The sequence below is a fragment of the Aythya ferina genome (genome assembly GCF_964211825.1).
Source record: "Aythya ferina genome assembly, chromosome: 3".
Lineage (NCBI taxonomy): Eukaryota > Metazoa > Chordata > Aves > Anseriformes > Anatidae > Aythya > Aythya ferina.
The window spans coordinates 106,827,336-106,850,162 of NC_140298.1; the positions used below are offsets into that span (position 1 = coordinate 106,827,336).

A 22,827-nucleotide genomic window follows, 5' to 3' on the forward strand; every position below is an offset into this window, starting at 1 on the left:
TATTTTCTAGCCCTTTAATTCAGGATGAAAATGAATATGACTTAGACTAGAAAGTTTGGACTAGAAGCACTCTGCCACTCTGAGTGAGGAACAAATAACAGATTAGAACAACTTTTTGCAAGAATGATTTACCTTATTTTTCCCCACTTCACACTGAAAAAGACTTAAAATTCTCACTTGGACAGGTTAAGGTATGAGCCTTTTTAAGAAACTACTGCCTTAGATGCTACCTCCTAAAAGAAACAGTAGCAGCCTCTAACTATGACCAAATGCATTCCCTAAAGATCGACTCTTTCCAGCTGAGCATGTCCCTAATATTCTGACTACACATTCATAGAATAGTATCTTAAGAGCCCAGAAAAAAAGTAACAAGAGCCAGTAATTCTCACTCTAATTCTGACTATAACGTCACAACAAATAGATAAAAAGGAAAATAAAAGTGACAAAATCGTCTGATAAGAAAGAATATGCAAATGTTGCGCTTAGGAACATTGTTTTAGTGGTAGACTTCGCAGTGCTAGGTTAATGGTTAGACTTGATCTTAGAGGTCTTTTCCAACCTAAAAGATTCTATGATTCTACGATAATATTAAAAATTGAAAAATTTAATGCATAACAGAGAGAAAAATCATTAGTGTTTGATCAAGCTTGGTATTATGTACTCCTGATCCCAAACAAAAGCTGAGGAGTCTATTAACTACTCTGTTTTTCAAAGAATCGCTATTTATTAGTGATTCAAAAGGAAGGTAGGATTAGTTCTCATACTGACATCCCAACCACGTACTACAAACTCACATTTCATCAGATAATCCCCGCATAAGAACGGTCTCATGCTACTATTTACAGCAGTCAGTTTTAATACCTTTGTTTCAAACCAGCATGCTCTGAGAACAGCTTGTGTCCTGAAGTACACAAGCAGCTTGCTGTCCTCATCACTGAGATGGAAAGCTTGCTCCAGTATTTGCAATACTCTGATGCGAGGTTTCACAGGTAAAGAGTCATCACCACAGAAAGGTCTCAACCACTCCAGGAGGTCATCTGAAGAAACTACTTTCTCCCTGTAATTAAACAATACTGTGTTAAACAGACTTTGATAATCCTAATCAAAATATTACCTACCTGTCTTTTCAGAGTTGTTAACAACCACATTCAATACACAAACAATTTCATTAGAAGACTCATATACCATTCTTGTGTTACACACAATTTTCAACTTGTGCAAAATCAGGATCCCTCAAAAATCACTATATGAAATACAGAGAATAGCATGAGCAGTATGATCATGCCCTACAGATGCCTGCATAGAAGCAGGACACTATCTCTCAAAGAGCTCACCTTCGTGAGACAGAAGAGAAACGAGCCCTCGTAAACCAGGTGCCTAAAATTAAGTGGTATAGGAATCTTTAAAAAAACAAAAATCAAGTAACCACATAAAGACCATAGAACTCCATCTATCCAAACAGTAATGTATTGTCTCCTACACTACCTTGACTGCCAATTTTATAACAACAATGCCAAATTTCAACATTTAAAAATAAAAGCTGTTTTATTGTGACTGGTCCTGATCAATGCCTATACCTGCACACCATTTGACCTTACATAAAACCAGCCTGACTGCTTGCTTTTCAGGTGTGACTTTTTTTTTTTTTTTATCCAATGCTCAAATTCTCCTGTATTCTTTATTTTCTTACATATCCCTTTTTTACTTTCCATATACACAAATTAGTATCTCCTGTGGCTTTAGCTATTTGTTTATTTTCCTACATCATCATCTTTAGCAAAGTGGATTACTTTATGTCCTAACATGATAATGATTACAAAATGCCTGTAACTCCTAGAAGGTAAGAAAAAATGTTAAAAGAAAAAATAATATTTTTGTTATTTCTTGACTTAGAGAAATAAAAAAGCTATTAATAAAATTTTTAATTTTAAAAAGTGTATTATGCTGAACACATCCTAACCACGTGAGAGCATTTAAAGCATACAGATTACCATGAACTCAACCAACCAGCTATTTGCAGACAGAATAACGTGTTGGGTACTTTACTGGCTCTAAACTACCATGTAACATCAGTAAATGCTATTCTGATATTTTTTTAGTAGTATTTCAAAGTAAAGCTTATTTATTTATTTATTTAAAATCAAGAAAGTGGTTCCAGGTGGAGTGTGATTTTATAACTAATGTTCTCTTATTTGTCTTAACAAGACAGATGGGAAAGTAATATCAGACAGAAAATACCAATTTAACCTGTCTTGCAGCTCTGAAATAATAAACATTGACAGCTTAGATTTTCAGATTGCAAGGATTTCAATTTTATTTAGTTTTTACATTGTCTGAATTATGTTGTTCAGTGCAGAACTTTAGCTAAATTAGACATGCCTCAGCTAAACAGGTGGCATTCAAACTGTAAATTAAAAGTTTGGGAATTAAGAGGAACTGTTTGAATATTTCTACAGTTTTGCAGACCTCACACCTGATACTTACACATGCTTTCCTTAGGAGAAGATTTATATTTTCTAAGTTGAATAGCTTAAGTTTAAGATAAGTAAGATTAACTTAAAAAAGAACGTAAATATCTTCTTGTAATCACATCGATTTTCACTCCAGGTTATTGTTTTAACAGTTACATGTTGAAGTATACACCTAAGGACTCCAGAAAGTACCTCTTGGAATAAAATATTACCGACTCTCCCATGCTACCTTATAATGCTGTAAATGAGATTTATTGTAGATTTTGACGTCAGTCTACTTCAGTATCCAATGCTTACATAATACCAGTAGAAGAGCCTCTGTACTAATAATTTAATTGTTTTTGTTGGCTACTAGAGAGCATGAAGATTTATTTATTTATTAATTATTATTATTAAATACAAGTTTTTAATTTGTACAGCTGGAAAGAAAGTTGATTTTTTTTTTTGTCTTCCTTGCCTTTTACAGAAAGGCAATGGGAAGTACATCAGTAAGACAGACCTTTGTATGAACTGAAATAAGGGCATCCATAAAAGAGAATTTAAAAATAGAGATGAGCATTTATGAAATTATTTCTGCACTATACGCCACAAATATTGGTCAGTTTGGCATCTAAATTCAGATGTTTAAAGTGAGTCAATATTATTTGCAAGCTACATAATAAACTGAAACAAAAAAAACCTAAGTACTCTACTTCTAGTAGAGTCAGAGCAGAAATATCATTTCCTCAAATTATCATAATACATAGTTACATAATTTTTATGTTCAGAGAGTTGCTTTCTTCCAAATGATCAAGTAAAAGCTTCTGTCAGGCTTTGAACCTTGTAAGTGATAGCCTGTTCCAAATAAAATCCTAAGAAATAAAGTGTAAACACATTATATACACCCATGAAAAAAAAAAAAAAGATCCATATTCAGTATTGTAGCTTCAAGGCTTTCATGAGAAGTATCTTTCAAAGCCTAACCAGGGAATCCATATAGTAAGTTCTTACCCTTTTTCAACACTTGCATGCACTGCAGAAACGATGCCTTCTAGGATTCCAAGTGGATCTTTCACTGATGTAGAAGAACTGTCATTTGCTCTGTTAAAGTAAGACAAAATTCACCATGAAAAGTCCCTAACACTGTATCTAAATCTGTACAACTGCAGGATACATATGAATTGTTCAGCATTTATGGAAGTTTTCTACTTTCCTTGCTTAATTTTGTGTCAAAGCAATACAGGGAGTAACAAGAAAAAAGTTGGAAAGATAAATACTAAAAGACATCAGTGAAATTGGAAAGAAAATAGAGATAAAATTTAACATTTATAACACAGAGTAGCATAGCAAAACACACATTTATTGCCTTAAACATCTCATCAGCAATAAGTAAACAAATACACATAAGCATCACCATCTTTTCTTTCCAAATATCCTCATACTGTATCATATTGGTTTAAACCAACTTGACTGTAACCTGATGTCAAAAGAATCCTTTCTGCTGATTCATGCTTACCAGAAGCAACAAAAGGAAAAAAGAGAAAAAAGGTTGTTCAAGAACAGTGTGTGGGAAAGGGGAAGATAGGGTGTTGTTCCACTGCCGGCTTATTGCGCATAGGTAGGAAGAGTGTGAATCACGCTGCCCATCAGATGTTCCAGTTAAACCATAATGTTCTTCCATGGTGAAAATAAATATTGGAAAAGTCATCCTGATAGGTGAAAAAACTTCACTACTAATGCAGTGGAAGTGATTTTTTTCTGCTAACATTTTCAGAGAAACAAATTTGAGATGCAACTCAGTGCTGAGAGAGGAAGAGATTTCACACTGGCATGCCAATAAATTACAGTGTCTCTTCATGCTTCAATTCAGTAGCAATGATGACTGTACTGAACTAGAAAAACAACAGTTTTGCCTATTTTAAGAGTTTGTCAATGCTGCATTGAAGCAAAGGAAGGCAAAAGCAAATAGTTCCAAAGTCAGTTTACTTAGGATGACTCAAAAACCCAGAGATAAGGTGTATTTTCTCTACCGTTCATTAGCATATCAAAGCTATTCTGTTACTAAAAATGTCAGCCTCTTACTATATCTCTTAAAAAAAAAAAAAGTCTAGAGTCTGCTGACTGTTGTTTGAAGCAAAAATATACTCTGTAGCTGACTCTAATTTGCAAAAAAAATTACAGTTTACTGCACTATTTCACAGATTTTGTGTCAAGAGTTATGAATTTTTATAATTTTGTCATGTATTATTTCAGAAAGGTAAATATTTTGCCTAAAAATGATTATACTGTATGGCATACAAACCTGAATTCTTAAAATCTTTAGTGTCTTCCTGTATTCAATATATTTTTTTAAAAACTTAACATGACTAGCACTTCAGTGAACAGCAATAGATTAAAAAACATGTGACTTCATTCAGAACAGATACAAGATAATTTGTTGTACAATGAAATCTAAACATTGTTTTACCTTACCATTCCTTTTGTGTTATTATACCACACTCACAAGTATGAAGTAAGACTGAAAAGATCATAACACCAGTCTTTTCCTCAAAAAATACTGTTACTTTGATGGGATCATCACAGAAGTGCTATTGTTAATACCAATACTGTCATATGGTAGTTGAGAAAATTTTAGAAGTGTTAAGTTTAAATTCATATATTTAAAACATCTTGAGAATATTTGGAAATAATCAAGTTATAGTTTATGGTAAAGAAATATCCAGGGTTCCAGATTCCCAAAGGGGGAAAATGCCTGTCCAGTCAAATACTTTGTTCTCAGAAAAGTCTATTTTTCCACAGAGGAGACACACAAGATCAGAATGCTCTGTAAAATGAAACAAACAAAATCCTCTACATTTAGATTACACCAGCACTACACAAATGTGCAAATCATAGAAAGAACAGCAGTATTAAAGTAACCATTCATTGAAAGTAGCATTAAAAGGTGGTTTCAAATTTGTTTTAAAATAAAAAAGCCAAGAAAATCTACAATATATTTCCCAAGTGACCAGAAATAAGACTGTTCATTAATGTCCTCTCCATAGGCTCACTTTACATTTTTCTGTATTATTTTTTGTGGTTTTTTTTTTGTTTGTTTGTTTTAGTAAGTTTGTAATAAGAGGACATCAACAAAGCATATGAATATTGCATATCTAAAGAAAACTAAGGGAATATTTATAAAACTTACATACTAAGAAGAGAATGATAGTTACCTGAAATGGAAAAGAAATAAGGCTGCAGTAGGGACGGGCCATGGAGATCTTAGTAATTCTACTTACTCCAAATTACATTTAATGTCCCTATGTAAATTACATATGAAAGGAGAATGACTAGCAAACCTTAGCTTCTGGGTTTCTTTGCAGACTGATTCTGAACAGTCCTAGCACTTGCTTTACAAAAGCCCTTAATCTCTAATTAGACATGAGAGTCTGTAGCTCCTATGGCAACCAGGTTCTAAGCACTTCAAAAAACATGGGTAAAGAGAAACATATACACAAAAGCTGATGGACATTTCTGAAAACAGCAAATCACTGTTTCAGACAACACAGCTGTGAAGCCAGTTCTTGGGTATGGTAGATACATTCATTTGCTCAAAGTTTAGAGTTCGTCATCCACAGACAGGCACTGTTCCACTGAGAGGGAGGCAAGGAGAAGAAAATAAAAAGAGGCAAATCTCAAGCAATAAATTAGAGCTATCTATACTAAAAACATATGTAAAAGAAATTAAATCTAGCACTTTTAAAAAGCTTAATATTGCCTGTACTTCCCAAAAACTTCCCGAGAACTGTTACAGAAACTAAAAAGAGATTACAGCCCATGAGACAAATATTGTGTCAAGTTTGTTTTGTTCTTACTGATTTAAAATTAACAGCTACTAACAGAATCAAATATAATTAATGAAGGATTATTTTTTTATACAGATTATACGCTACTTGATGCATGTTTTAAGCAACATACAATTCAGCATTCACCTCAAAACTCATAGGTATAAGCCTGGTGTAATTACACTGATAACGGCTTATTTTGATTTCAGTTGAGTTTCAGAAAAAGTGATGCATATTTAATCAAGTTCTTCAAATGCAACAAAGTACAAAGAATGCTTGAAAGGATAATAAATTAAATCCATCTAAGCCTTTTAACCTAATTATACTATTCATCATAAATACTTGATAATTCTTTCCTTTATCCAGCCTTATTTTTCTCTATTTTGTGTTTCTTTTAAATATCAGGAAAATAAGCAAGTAATACATTGTTGGTGTTATCATTCCAAACTGGGGAAAAGAAGCCATAATGTCAGTCATTTCTGTAAGAATTATTATCAAATTATAAGATACCAGGTTGCAAGATTTCCCTGAAGAACCCCTGCTCAAACGAGATGAGATGGTGAAAAATATGCTTTCCTCCTAAGTTAGGTGCTCAGTCTATTAAATACAAATTCAGAATTCCCACCAAACCTGTCCTGCTCATTGCCTGGTGAATACTTCCAAAATTTCACGAAACACAAAATCCATCTGAGCACAAAGGAGGCCATAATGTCTTCAAGAGCTAAACTGCCTTCCCTGACTACATAGACTCCTAAGTAGAAGATCCTCACTCACGATACAAACTTCTCTTCGTCATCCATGAACATTCCTTAAATCATGGATCATGGATAGTTTCCAATACATGACACGAGTGATCTTGGTCATGGAATAAACTGAATCTTAGATAAGTCTAATTAGACTATCAGCATTACCAAAACCTTCAGAATCCCATGATTTCTTCTGAAGAAGTAACTAATTTCTGTTGTTAGTAGCTTTTTTTTTTTACTTTAAATTTTGTGCACAAGAATTACAGAGTCAAGGAAGATAAAAGCAGTTAACAGAACTGGACAATACTGCTTCTGAAATTATACCCTTAGACAAATAACTACATGTATGTTATATTTAACAAGAGTTACTGTTTCTGAGAATGTATGGCAGATGTTAAGCCTGTAATATTGTACACTATTAAAAAATGAAGGGAAGAGAGAGAAGAGAGAGAAGAGAGAGAAGAGAGAGAAGAGAGAGAAGAGAGAGAAGAGAGAGAAGAGAGAGAAGAGAGAGAAGAGAGAGAAGAGAGAGAAGAGAGAGAAGAGAGAGAAGAGAGAGAAGAGAGAGAAGAGAGAGAAGAGAGAGAAGAGAGAGAAGAGAGAGAAGAGAGAGAAGAGAGAGAAGAGAGAGAAGAGAGAGAAGAGAGAGAAGAGAGAGAAGAGAGAGAAGAGAGAGAAGAGAGAGAAGAGAGAGAAGAGAGAGAAGAGAGAGAAGAGAGAGAAGAGAGAGAAGAGAGAGAAGAGAGAGAAGAGAGAGAAGAGAGAGAAGAGAGAGAAGAGAGAGAAGAGGAGAGAGAAGAGAGAGAAGAGGAGAGAGAAGAGAGAGAAGAGGAGAGAGAAGAGAGAGAAGAGGAGAGAGAAGAGAGAGAAGAGGAGAGAGAAGAGAGAGAAGAGGAGAGAGAAGAGAGAGAAGAGAGAGAAGAGGAGAGAGAAGAGAGAGAAGAGGAGAGAGAAGAGAGAGAAGAGAGAGAAGAGTTCAGTTGGACCTTCAAAGGGACCTTCAAAGGGACCTTCAAAGATCATCTAGTCCAACTGCCTGACCTCTTTGGGGCTTACCAAAAATTTAACTGTGTTATTGAGGGCATTGTCCAAATGCCACTTGAATATCAAGAGGCATGGGACATCAGCCACCCCTCCAGAAAGCCTGTTCCAGTGTTTGACCACCCTCATGGCAAAAAAAAAATAAATTTCTGATGTCCAGCCTGAACCTCCACTGGCACAGCTTTGTGCCATGCCTTCATGTCCTGTCATTGTTTACCAGGGAGAGGAGAACAGCACCTTCCTCCTCCTCTGCCTCAGGAAGCTGCAGAGAGCAATGAGGTGAGGCTGCACCAACGCTAAACACAGGAGGAGAATCAGCTCTTTTGACCAGCTGGCCATGATGTGTTTGATACACCCCAAAATGCAGTTTCTTCTAGCTGCCCAGGGCATGTTACTGGCTCATGTTAAGCCTCCTGCTGACCAGCACCCCCAGATCCCCTTCTGGTGAGCTGACTCATCTCTGGCGGCTAGCAAACGTGACGCCCATCTACAAGAAGGGCCGGAGGGCAGACCCAGGAAACTACAGGCCTGTCAGTTTGACCTCAGTGCCAGGAAAGCTCATGGAGCAGATCCTCCTGAGAGTCATCATGCAGCACTTGAAGGGGAAGCAGGCGATCAGGCCCAGTCAGCATGGCTTTATGAAAGGCAGGTCATGCCTGACGAACCTGATCTCCTTCTATGACAGAGTGACGCGCTGGGTGGATGAGGGAAAGGCTGTGGATGTGGTCTACCTTGACTTCAGCAAGGCTTTTGACACCGTCTCCCACAGCATTCTCCTCAAGAAACTGGCTGCTCTTGGCTTGGACTGGCGCACGCTTCGTTGGGTTAGAAACTGGCTGGATAGCCGGGCCCAAAGAGTCGTGGTGAATGGAGCCAAGTCCAGTTGGAGGCCAGTCACTAGTGGCGTCCCCCAGGGCTCGGTGCTGGGGCCGGTCCTCTTTAATATCTTCATCGATGATCTGGACGAGGGCATCGAGTGCACCCTCAGTAAGTTCGCAGATGACACCAAGTTAGGTGCGTGTGTCGATCTGCTTGAGGGTAGGAAAGCTCTGCAGGAGGATCTGGATAGGCTGCACCGATGGGCTGAGGTCAACTGCATGAAGTTTAACAAGGCCAAGTGCCGGGTCCTGCACCTGGGGCGCAATAACCCCAAGCAGAGCTACAGGCTGGGAGAGGAATGGTTGGAAAGCTGCCAGGCAGAGAAGGACCTGGGAGTGATGGTGGACAGTCGGCTGAATATGAGCCAGCAGTGTGCTCAGGTGGCCAAGAAGGCCAACGGCATCCTGGCTTGTATCAGGAACAGCGTGACCAGCAGGGCTAGGGAGGTGATCGTCCCCCTGTACTCAGCTCTGGTGAGGCCGCACCTCGAGTACTGTGTTCAGTTTTGGGCCCCTCGCTACAAGAAGGACATCGAGGTGCTTGAGCGGGTGCAGAGAAGGGCGACGAAGCTGGTGAGGGGCCTGGAGAACAAGTCCTACGAGGAGCGGCTGAGGGAGCTGGGCTTGTTCAGCCTGGAGAAGAGGAGGCTCAGGGGTGACCTTATTGCTCTTTACAGATACCTTAAAGGAGGCTGTAGAGAGGTGGGGGTTGGCCTGTTCTCCCACGTGCCTGGTGACAGGACGAGGGGGAATGGGCTTAAGTTGAGCCAGGGGAGTTTTAGGTTAGATGTTAGGAAGAACTTCTTTACAGAAAGGGTTGTGAGGCATTGGAACAGGCTGCCCAGGGAAGTGGTGGAGTCACCATCCCTGGAAGTCTTCAAAAGACGCTTAGATGTACAGCTTAGGGATATGGTTTAGTGGAGGGCTGTTAGCGTTAGGTTGGAGGTTGGACTCGATGACCTTGAGGTCTCTTCCAACCTAGAAAATTCTGTGATTCTGTGATTCTGTGATTCAGTCTGTACCCATGTCTGGCATTAGTCCATCCCAGCTGCAGAACCCAGCAGGAAGACAAAAATAAAATAAAATTAAAAAAAAAAGTAATTTTTCACAAAGGCAACATTTTCTTGAAGAATCTTCTACAGTAGTCAGTCAATACTTTAATAACAGAAGATATTTTACTGTGTTTGAAGGGGGGTTGTAGTTATCAAACTGGAAGGAAGGATGCATATTTTCAGTCACAGATGTGGTGTGTCTCTGCTTAAGTTTCAGGTAAATCACAGGCACTACCACATTTTTTTACATCTACACAGGCCTACTTCATTTATGGTCCCTGTACCTTAATTACATTCCCTGTCACCATAGCTACAGAAAATCCAGGCAAACTCCAGTTCAGTGTTATAACCCTACAAGCACTACTCTGAATGTTAATTGTCAAAGGAATTTCTTTTCTGCAAAACCACTACATAAAATAACTGCACTGTATAACATATCAAAGCTCAGGAAAAAAAAAATGTGAAGAGTTTTCCCTTGAAATGTTACAATTACTGAAGAATAATTCAGCTTTCCAGGTTCACAGGCAAGACTTTTTCTTTAAACATATCTTTTTGTCCATGAACCCTGAAGTTAAAGTGTTGCACAAAAATGCTGTGGTTAATGTGTTTTGATTTGTGTTATGGTCTAGCTAGAAAGCTAATATCTGAACATAAGATAGAGATGCATACAATTTCATTCACAGCAATGGCATCAAAGCCAGCAGGCTTAAGAGATGACAAGTCACAACCTTTCTTTTAAATGCTCACTATATTTAAAGAGACTCTACCTTATAATATTATCATCTTGCTGAATTTTGTAAGAGGGATAATATTATTTCAAATATTTTTTTATTCTACATTGGCTTTTACTTTATGCTTTTTACCACTGTAGTAGGCAAACTTTCCAGACTTCGTTATGTGACTACTACCTACCACATGACTTTCATCTCATCCTGTTGCACAGAGAAAAGTAAATTAACTGGGCCATCTTGTTTCATAATATTTTTATTTTTTTTAACATCAGTTTGTATTTATAAAGAAGAATACTTGTCAAAAGAATGCACATCACAAACCAGATGAAAAGTTGTGAATTTCTGAGTTCTTCTGAAGCCTCCAAGTAATTCCTCTGCCTTTCCATTTTTTTCCACTGGAGGGATGGATGCACTTTCCATTCTTTAATGGTTTAATGGCTTTCCATTCTTTAAGTACTGATTAAGAGTTATTGGTTGTGGTCTATATGCAAAAACTATATTAAATAAACTTTCAGACATTCCAGCTTTGCAACGCGTATAAAAAGCAAATATGTTAGTATAGAGAAGAGTAAAAGAATTTCAGGACGTCCATCCTAGTCTGCATATTCATATGAATCACTACTGTTGAATTAAATAGACTTTATATCCAGATGCATCACACAGACCAGATGTATCATTCCAGCCAGGAACATCAGGACCTTGATCATCTAAACCCAAATTATTCCTCACAAAATGGACATGTCAATACAAGAAAGACAATGTTACTGATGTTGCTATGCAGAAAACTCTGCCATTGCTGGGGATGCTATGAACACTCAAACTGAGTGACAGGAGACATTCATTTTCTGTCAAAGAGGGCTGCAAATGCTTTGACAGGCTCCCTTCTTTTTATCTGTGACTATCCAATCTGATTATACACACAAATTCTAAGGAAAAAAATAGGTAGAGCTATACATTATTTTCCATGCTATATTTGTTTCTGTATTTCTGGCATGCATATTCAAATCATCCTACCCACGTGTAATTTTTCCACATGCAAAAGAATCAAGTAAATTGCAAAAGCTTTATCCATCTAAGCTGGTTTTAAAAGTGATAGAGTTTAACAGCCATTTAACAATTGAATACTCTTTAGTATGTGTTGCATACATCTCTTTGGAATAGAAATACTTCAGAAGAGAGTTCTAAATAGTTAAACGAGAAATATCTGTTCATTTGTTATGATATAAAATAACCTTCTCCCCTATCCCCCGCCACTACTCTTCCTCAAAAAAATAAAGTAAGTTTTCTACTGATCACATAGGTCATCAACACATGGTCTTTCACTTGGAATATTCAGTAGATCAAAGACACAGCCAGGCAGAGGTAGCACTCTGCAACATCAAATCCAAGACAACATCTACAAATAAAAATCCCTGATGAATTGCTGTCACTGGACTACAGAAGAACAAAAAAACAAACCAAAAAAAAAAAAAAAAAGAGTGTTTTTGTGCTGCTCTGAAGGAAAAAGAACATAACCAACAAAAAGATTTTTAAGAGCTGATTGGTATTCTGTCAACTATGATGAAAAAACAAAAACTACCACCACACACACACAAAAAAAAAAAAAAAAACACTTGTGCTCTATTTTTTTCCTGAATAATGATATAGATGTAACACCCTAGAACTTCATTCTCTGTTTGCTTCTTTCAGAATTTCACATCTCAGATGTAGTCTAACAGCAATGGAGACTGAATATACTCTTTGGTTAAGTTGTGTCAGAAAACATCCAGAAAGACACACTGATTCAATCATGTTAAGTCATAGGGCTGAACTCTGCTAACTTCTTGACAGGAAAGAGGACAGGTTGTTCCTAAGTAGCTACAAAAATTCACAGACTTTCAAATATCCTAAACCTTGTTAAAGAATAAGGGCATCTTCACAGGCTTATTCAATCCTAACAAACCTTTATCAATGTACACTCACCTTATAGATTGCCATTTGAGCCCACAAACCACATTCCCTATTACTTCACTGTCCTAATAAATAACCTATCCTTTGGATAGTGCCTTACACTGTGGCAGGGAAAAAGTTGAACCTCAAAAGACATACTAACTTATGTCTCACGTTTTGTGCCAAAAGAATTTTGTAGTCACCATGGCTATGAAAACTGCCAAATCTCTTACCAAACCTCAGGAGGTATTAAAAATGGCAAGCTCGGTTAGGACTGAGTATTAAACACAATGAATAAAAAAGCACCTTATTTAACTGAACAGCTTTTCAATAAACATGCTTTTCTTTCCCTCACCTGTGTCCATATTCTCCCTATGCTCACACACATGTATTTTTAACAGTTCTATATTCCCAGAGACATTACATTCTCCCAAATGCCAGTTAAATTAAAATGATTTTAGCCTCAGACTCGTGAATGAAAGCAACATCCCTTCTGGGCTAGAAGATATTACATAAATTAAATAGAGGCTGCTGCTAACCCAACAGGCAGTATGCTCTTCAATACAGAAATCTTCCTTCCTTAAGACATGACAAGTACTGAAGAAACACCGTGATTACAGTAGTTCTATAGATTCTTTATCACAAGTGTTAGAATTTAGAAGCCATACTACAAAGAATCATGCAACTAAAAGATCATTGTAGTGAAGTTTATATAAACTCTGAACTCTCTGATAATGAGATTAAGATGGCCACCATCAATTTATTTCATCTTCCTTTGTATCACTCAGGTCTCACCAACATCTCGACACAATTATTCAAGGATTCGTAACTATAAACTGTATGGAAATTAGTTATTTTGCATTTTCTCCATACTTTTAAAATAAAAGATGACTCAGCTTGCTGTAGTTGTATAAACAGATTGGTTTGGTTTACGTAATACAATGGAAAACACAAATGCTGAGGTTTTGGAGCTGTGAATTCTAGAAAAAGATAGAAATAAAGCCTTACTTCTGGCAGGGAACGCCTCTGTGATGACACTATCAGCAGCAATAAACAGTAAGTGTCAACACTGAAAAAGTTGATCAAATGAATGTCCTTCCTCACATTAGAAATCTGTTTCTGTCCAGGAAGTCAGCTAATTGTGTGTTTTGCTTGCTTTTTAATCATTGCTGCTTTTAAATGCTGCAGGAAGCATAGAACAATTAGACTTGCTGTTTAATTTGGGGGTTGGATGTGATACAGAGGGAGGTGGAAGAAGAAGAGAAAAAACGTAAAGAAGTGTTCTTTAAGAGAACAAAGAACAAAGATTTATGGCCTATATATTCATGATTTTAAAGAAACACACATCTCAAAAGCTTGAAAACTAGAAAAAAAAAAAAAAGAAAAAAAACTAGAATGTTCCCCGAAATACCCTGGCAAGTTATTCAAAAGATGGAAATTGTACTTCTTCCTGTAGAACTAACTGTTGTGGCAACAGCTGTTGCTAGACCTCTGCTGCCCAAATACCTGCAGAAGCATGTACACACTATCTCCAACAAACATGTTTTTAATTCTGTTGTTCTTAAAATGAAAATTATGTCCAATTATGTATTTGCCAAAAAATCAAAAATGTACAAACACACACATAATGGAACAATATTGTAATGACACAATTTATAATTTAAAAGCACTTTTCATTGAACAGGATGAGCAATGTTGCTTGTTTTGTTCCGATTGCCCAGGTTTCCCAAACTCAGAGAAATATAGCTGTCTTATCTGAATAGAAAAATATACGTCAGCAAGAGCATAAGAACTCAGTTCTTCTCATTGCCCGATCTTCTGTAAAATCCAGACATTCAAAAAAAAAAAAAAAAAAGGAGGAGAAATTCAATGGTTATAGTTATACTTACCTTAGAGTGCATATAATTTTTTTAATAGCACATTGAACAATGTCCTTGGGAGAAAGACCTAGATCTCCAACAGCAACTTGTATCAACTGTTGTATCATGTCCAGGGGCTGACCATCTATACACATAGTTACTGCTTGGTCATGGATTTTTTCTCTCTCTGATCTTGACAAATCATATAAATAGCCATACTTCTGTAGTACATCCTGTGAACAGATAATTTTTGAACATGAAACAATGTACTCTTTATTTACAGGTACATTTCATTCAGGGTCTTCATTTCTACCAAGATAATACATATACTACAAAACAAAAAAGACTGATGGAAGAGAATTTCAAAAGACTGGGTCAACAAAAACAAAGCTATAAAACACTAACAAAATATGACAGCAGCTTGATGTGCATCACTGCTAGTTATGGCTACATTCAAAACAATCATGTGATCAGTAACCATTACCTGTTTGCTGTTTTTCAAGTAAGTAATAAAACTATGAGTGAGTGTTTCCAGATGAGCAAGAGATTGCTGCAAGTGATTCAGAGTTTTTTCATAAGCAACAGATGGATTTTCAGCATCTTCCATGTCATTCTCAGAAGGTTTTTTTCTTGATTTCTCAGAAAGATGTTTGACTGCCTTAATAGCCTTCTTAGTCACTTCTATCCTGGTTTCAACTGTCAGCTGAAAAAGATTGCTCAATATTTAATCATTATTATTATCTATATGCTACTATTTGTATTACAGCAGTGCCTAGAGTTCAGGTAGCTCCACTTTCCTACATTATTGTACAAAACTAAATGAGTTATTTTAGGAGAAACAACTGTATTTCTTATTAGTAATTTATTCAAAAAAAAAATATCAGTATTCCATGTACTTTCTTCTGTTGTCCTTTCTTTTATTGACATTAAATCTGACTCACAATAGAACATACCGAACTTTCCTTAACAAATAATATCCGTGATTTTTGCAGACTGCCACTTTTTTGTAGGTGGTGTTTTTGTTCTTTGAATTTTGTATTAAGAAAAACCCAAACACAGAAAATTAACTTAAGGTTAGTTTTGTTAGGTTTAGCTTGTGGTTTGAAATGTATCTCCAAGACTATGATCATAAGTGAAGATCAATTGGAGGTCTACCAACTTAGGCCATGTATACTTTGATCTGCTTGCACATTTACCGCAGATACTTCACACTATCTGCCAGTACATACAACCTACACCACGCTACTACTGCAATGAAGATTTTGCAGCTATCAAGTTTTTTTCAATCTCTAAAAGGATCATCTTACAGTTTCACAAATTTTAAAAAGTGCAGGCCACAACAGATTGGATGTGAGGGAGACACAAACTCCTTTCAAATCGACTTATTTAAAGCACAAGTTATACAGAACAGCAAGTTACTATTTTGAAAGACCTTTACAACTACATGTTTAAACCAAAACAAGAACGTCTTTTTTTTTGTTTCTTTCTTTTTTCCATTAAGCTTCCCATAGAGATGAATTTCTGGATACAGAGTTATACATACACTGAATGAAGTCTCCCACTACGCACAAAGGAGTCATTCCTGCATGTCAGAATGGAACTGAGCACTTCAGAACAGAACCCAGGCAATGATTATAGATTTCTAAGCTTCCAGAAACCAAGAGTACTTCAAGAACAGATACAGATAGAACTACTCTTCATATAGACAAGACAAGCAGCAGACTGCTGTGTTCTTAACCCAGCAGCCTCACCTGGAAGTCCAAAACAAACTCTGAAATATAATTTTTAAAATTCATGTATATTTTGCCAATTTTTAATTTCAAGTACCATTTTAAAGATGCTTTCAATATACGTTCTTTCCTCTGCTCATACCCACAACATTAGATACTTTAACATCAGCTGTTTTAATTACTGGTATACTGGACGAAGACATGCAAACAACTTTAATTTTCAAGTAAAATTACACAAATAGAAAACAAAGATTGAATTTGTATGGTATTGAATAAGGAAGAGGCTGATTTACCATAAAAAGAAGAAAATTAAGCTGCTATAAACATTCTTTTTAAGGAAGGCGATTTGATATTTACATCATGAATTAGACTTATCTGCTTGTAAAGCCATAGAAAGCTTCACAAAGAATAGCGAGTGGAATGTTTTACAGCTTTTATGTATCCATGCATATTACTTTTTGCTAAATATACATGGTGAAAAATGTAGGGGTTGCTCTCATGTTTTAGTGCTGTTGCTGTAAACCACAGCAATTATCTACTGCTATTTAGTACTAAAAGCAAAATGGGAGGACATTTTGGGAACAACTAAGGAAATCTTGCCAGTATTAACAGAGTAAATACAAAGGATATCATAAAATCATATGGTTTGGGTTGGAAGACACCTTAAGGAACATCTAGTTTCAACCCCCCTGCCATGGGCAGGGATACCTTCTACTAGACCAGGTTGCTCAAAACCCCATCAAACCTGACATTAAACATTTGCAATGACGAGGCATCTGTAAGTTCTGTGGCAACCTGTTCCAGTGTTTCACCACCCACATAACGAAGAATTTCTTCTGAAGATGTTACCTAAAACATCCCTCTTTCAGATTAAAGCCATTACCCCTTGTCCTATGTCTACACATCCTTGTAAAAAGTCCTTCTCTGTCTTTCTAATTAAGCTCCTTTATATATTGAAAAGTTGGAAAAAGTTTTAACTGGAACCTTCTCTCATCCAGGCTGAACAATTCCAATTCTCAACGCCATTCTTCACAGCAGAGGTGTTCCAGCCTTCCGACTGTTTTTGTGGCCCTTCTCTGGACCTTTTCCAATAGGTCCATGTCTTTATGTGCTGGGGACCCCAGAACTGGATGCGCTCATACAAGTGGGATCTCATGAGATCAGGACAGAGAAGGAGAATTACCTCCTTCAACCTGCTGGCCACGCTTCTATTTATGCAGCCCAGGATACAGTTCAAAAATGAATCATTTCCATTCCCATTAAAAGAAATTAGATATGATTTTGTTACTTTGAACAAGGTCTCAACATCAGGTTTTACTATAAGCAGGGAAAAGGTGATGCTGTTCATATCACATTAAAATTTAATGACCACAGATGGATTTATGTATCCATTTTGTAAACCTCATAAAAGATTAAAACATTTACCTTTTTCATTTTTCCTCTTCCACTGTATATACTAATGTTCAAAATGCAATTAAGAGAGATGCAAAAGGCAAACAATTCAAGTACTCCATCTAACTGTTATATCCTAGAGAACAGTGTGAATATACTGCATGTTTGTAAGTCATGAGGCTATCAGTGTATACAGAATAAAGCATTAAAAAAAGAATACAGGTTCTTCCCAAGACCGTTTTAATTTTGCTTTCATATTTCCATAGTGCTGAACTGCAGCACTACTATTTCATTTCTCTGATTATTTTATTCTCAAATGTGAATGGCTATCCCTCTATACTTCTAGTCAGTTCAGTAATGAGATTTGGTGTCATACCTGTGACAAAAAACAGCTTAGGGGCTAGTTCAATTTTTGTTTGAATGTGAAGTTGAGTTTTCCTTTTAAAAAGTTTTTATAGTTTAAAAACATTTTTAATTTTATAGGCCACATGTGATAAATAGTACTAAAAAGCTGTTTTCATTTTCAAGTAAAGGAATATCACACACTATTTCAGCTCAACAGGTTTCACTCTTTAGGGTGAAAATTCACCGCAGAAGCCATTTTCCTTAAGAATATCTAAGTTTTTCTCAATAAAGTATCGTACAAGTAACATTTACTCATGTATGAAGACCCTGCCACTCTTACTGCCAGTGATTAATGACAGAAACAGCTTCCCTTTTAATTCCACAGAAACCTGGGATTCCAGCAACATAATCACAGAATGGCTGAGGTAGGAAGAGACCTCTGGAGGTCATCTGGTCCAACCCATTCCCAAGCAGGGACACCCAGGACCAGTTCCTAAAAATCCTACTTCCACTATCTCGCTTTAACCTTCTCCTCAAGGTCCGCTTAAAAGCCAAAAAAAAAAAAAAAGAAAAAAAATTGCTGTCTCAGTGAGATTAGAAATTACTTCATGGTAATCATTATGCTTTTTTTTTTTTTTTTTTTTTTTTTTTCCCCCAGTCCTTTACCTATATTAAATATCAATACTTCCATGAAATATGGAAATGTACAGAAGCGTTAGGGGAATAAGAAACCAATTTAGTATGTCCTTGGCCACAGAACTGGGCTGGGAAGAAAGTGCTGATGTAGAGAGTTAAAATAGCAATTGCATGACCATCACTGCTTCAAAACATGATGAAATTTTAAGTAACAACTGCAAACCAAAAGACAGCTTTTATGTATGAAGCACTTTTCAGATGAAAGTTAGAGAAAAGAGATCTCTCAGAAATATTTTTTCAATAACTACTACAAAAATCATACACTTGCACTTGAAAATCATTAACTGAATTTTAAGGAAAGGCTAGTTGTAAGCTGGTCAAATAGCTGTTTCATTCCCAAACCCAGTGCATGGTAGGTACTAAATCAGCTGATTTGACCAACTTCTTCAAACACTTATTGAGTTTGTTTTATGACTTTGAGTTTCATCCAAAAAGCTGGCAGATTTCTGCTAAAAAGGTTAACTTAGATAGCAACTGCAATAACCTTGAAGAAGCCATCAACAGCTCCTTCCCTTTACTCCTACTCATCTTATGGGACTAGAGAAACTGTATTAGAATCCTAAACAGAAATAAACAAAACATTTCAAAGCACATGCACAGGGGAGGCTATCCAACCTTTCCCTGCATCATTCATCCACACTAAATGAGAAATTTTCCTGAAAGGTACATTAACAGAAAGAATTTGTAGTCATGAGGAGCAATCACACATGAAGACACTATTACCGTCTCATTATAGCACAGTCATCCCCTGGCTACCTCAGTTCAGGGTCATGTCCGGCAACTGAAACCTTGGCATGACTGTCAGTTTTTTTCCTGATAGGCATGCAAACCTGAATATTTAGAATCACAGAATATCCCTGTTTGGAAGGGACCCACAAGTTTCATTGAGTCCAACTCCTATGTCTACACAGGATGACCCCAAAATCAAACAACATTTTCAGCAAATGCTTATTGAATGCCAGCAGGCTCAGTGCTACGACCACTGCCCTGGGGAACCTGTTGCAGTGCCCAACCACTCTCTTCACAGAATTGTGGGGGTTGGAAGGGACCTCCAGAGATCATTGGGTCCAAGCCCCCAGCAAAACCAGGTTTGCTAGAGCAGGTTGCACAGGTAAGGGGTTCTTCTCTGGGTGAAGAACCTTTTCCTAACACCCAGCCTGACCCTCCCCAGTCCCAGCTCCATGCCGTTCCCTCGGGTCCTGTTGCTGTCCCCAGAGAGCAGAGCTCAGCGCCTGCCCCTCCACTTGCCTCGTGAGGGAGCTGCAGGCCGCCATGAGGCCTCTCCTCAGCCTGCTCTGCTCTGAGCTGAACAAAGCAAGGGACTTAGCTGCTCTTCATACACCTTCCCCTCTAGACCTTTCACCCCCTTTGTTGCCCTCCTTTGGACACACTCTGAGTTTTATGTCCTTGTTTACTTGATACAAAGGATCGAAAACCTAATCACAACGATGGTTCCACTGAAGAGGTGTAAGAGACAGCTGACAGTACTTTATTTCTAACGTAACTTTATGTTAGAAATACCTTTACAAACAGATTTAACTGGGCAAAAAGAAACTGTAGATCTGGTAGTATATGTTACAGACACAGAAGTACATCCTTTCAGTAACAGGCTTTCAGCAAGATGGAAATTACAACAGAGTTTATAATTTACATTATTACAGTGCCTAGAAACCATACGCAGCGGCCTGGAACACCTCCCTGTGGAGTATCCTATTCAGAATGCAAAAGCCTGGTAGTAAACAGAAGCCTGCAGCACAGTGAATTTTAGGATCAGCACAAGTGAAATAAACAAACACATAAGAGAAGTATCTTATTCTCTGCTGAACCACAATACTGGGACTTTGGGGTGCCATGAAAATCTTTCTGATCCTCAGAGCTAACTCCTTTATATTTATCTATATATTATACACATATAATAGATATATGATATATATCTCTATATTATATATAACATAATATATATAGATATATGATACGATATATATGACATACGATATATATGATGTACGATATAGATATGTGATATATAAGATATATGTATATTTTATACAGTGATAGATATAAAAAGAAGAGAGAGGTTTATAGGAAGGTAGCTTTACGAATTTATCTTTAAAAATTGTAAAATGAAAACTGCAAATATTTGCTGAGAATTTCTCCCTGACAGTATATCAACCGTGCTTCACCTGAAGTTTGAGTTTTTTCAAATGCATCTGCTTACCTTTGTGACAGCTTTTGAAGAAAAGGTAATTTCATCAATAAAAGTGATGATATCATCTGGATCAAGTCTATCAAAGTACTTTGAACACACATCATATGCATGTAGCCACTCATCCATAGTTTCTGGTATTTTTTTAATGAGATGGTTATCACCGTTCCAAAAAAGTTTTTGTAACCAGACAGCATAAAGAGAGCTTGGTGACAGCATACTGCCATCTTTTTTAGGAATTTTGGGAGCCAGTTTGGAAATAGATAAGATATTTTGACTCGTAAGTACTGGCTCCAGAGTTCCCAGAGGGTTTTCGTTTTCATCTATTAAGTTTTTGTAATTAAGACCTATTGACAGAAGGAGAAAAAGACAAATTAAATGTAAGTTATTCATTATTTTCAATGTTATTTAGTTATTTAAATAAATCTACTCAAACTCCACATTTCTGTACAATTCAGTCAGAACTAGAAAAACTCTTGCTCCACTTCCATTTTCAATCACGTATATTGACGGACTGGGGAGGAAGACAGGTTTGCATGCAGATAACACCAGGATTTTATGCTGACCTCATATATGAGATCTCTCAGTCCCTGGAACATATTTTGACTTCATATATTGATATATATATATATACACACACAAAAAAAAACATAGATTTTCAAATATGCAAGGATATTTTTAGTACGTAGAATCATGAGACCATTTTTTTAAATATAAATCCTATAAAAGCTCATCTTAATAGTATCTTATCAATACTTGACTTTATAAGCAAATTGAAAATGGTATTCAAAGTTTCAAAATACTTTCCAGCAGTTCTCTTTCATGTGTATTGTCTAATAATGCAAGAGGAATAAATAACGTATTTCTGTAAAGACAAAAAGTAACATCAAAGAAAAAAATACAAAATAAAATTACCCTTTTTACAAAAATGCTTAAAGTTCTTGATATATTACGTAACTTAGACTTTTGAAACATAAACTAATATTCTCAAATGACTTAAGACAGTTAATGTTGAACCTGCAGGCTTAAAAATTATGCTTCAGGATAACTATTTTTTCTTAAAAAATCATTATACATCATTGCTAATAATTCTGACTTGCATCACCAACAGAAATCTGTTTTTAATCTATCATAGTAGGGAAAAAAAAAATTAACTTAAATTTCCGGTAATACAAAGAGAAGGAACTTCTCTCTTCCTATAATGCACGACTAACCCACCAAATTGCTTGCAGGCATCTGATATGCTCATTGAAAAAAAATAATAAGAAGTGCCTGGCAAGTATAAATTAGATAAACATAACCATGTCAACACTCATATAACAGAATAATAAATACAGCTAGGAGAAAAAACAAACAAACAAACAAAAAAACAAACACACATTAACTCTCTTACCTGGTGCAACTGCTTTGAATTTTTTCAGGAGTCGAATGTGAGTTTCAGGTTTCACAGCATGCTTCACAAATTCTGAGCAACCACAATTTTCAAGGAGTGTGAAATAATAAAGCAACCGCTGATGATCTCTACCTTCAATACTTGGGTAAACATATTTAACCATGTGTTCATGTAAAGTTTCAGGACTTGTTTTCAAAGTCTCAAAAAGACCAAGACTTTGTGCTCTTTCTTCTATTTCCAGAGTAGACAATCTGCGTTTTGAAAGAATTTTGCTTTAAAGGCGTGGACATGCCATTAATGCCTTTTCAGTTCAACACTTACGAAGACAAAACAATATTTTTCTTTGTTTGAGTAGTAAGGTTCAACTTTGTAAGAGATTCTGAAAGAGCAAATACTTGTTCATAGATAGCTTCTGTTTATGGAGAATTGAAACTAAGGAGTTCTTTCATTTCCTGATCGTATTATTTGTTTATTTGGATGTGAAGACTAAGGGTGACACACTTAAGACTTTTATGTGTGATTCAAAGCGGCATTTCAATTCTCTAATTATATGTA

General features: G+C 36.4%; 1 protein-coding gene across 1 annotated transcript in view; it reads right to left on the minus strand.

Annotated features, from left to right (window-relative positions):
- NBAS (NBAS subunit of NRZ tethering complex) overlaps window positions 1-22,827 on the minus strand; it is a gene marked incomplete at its 5' end in the record, with an annotated part of 197,389 nt that overhangs the window by 56,328 nt on the left and 118,234 nt on the right. Inside the window, 6 exons of the mRNA XM_084513261.1 lie at window positions 862-1,057; window positions 3,462-3,551; window positions 14,541-14,743; window positions 14,995-15,213; window positions 20,892-21,226; window positions 22,273-22,523. Coding sequence (XP_084369387.1) covers window positions 862-1,057; window positions 3,462-3,551; window positions 14,541-14,743; window positions 14,995-15,213; window positions 20,892-21,226; window positions 22,273-22,523 — 1,294 coding nt within the window. The remainder of the gene's footprint in view (window positions 1-861; window positions 1,058-3,461; window positions 3,552-14,540; window positions 14,744-14,994; window positions 15,214-20,891; window positions 21,227-22,272; window positions 22,524-22,827) is intronic.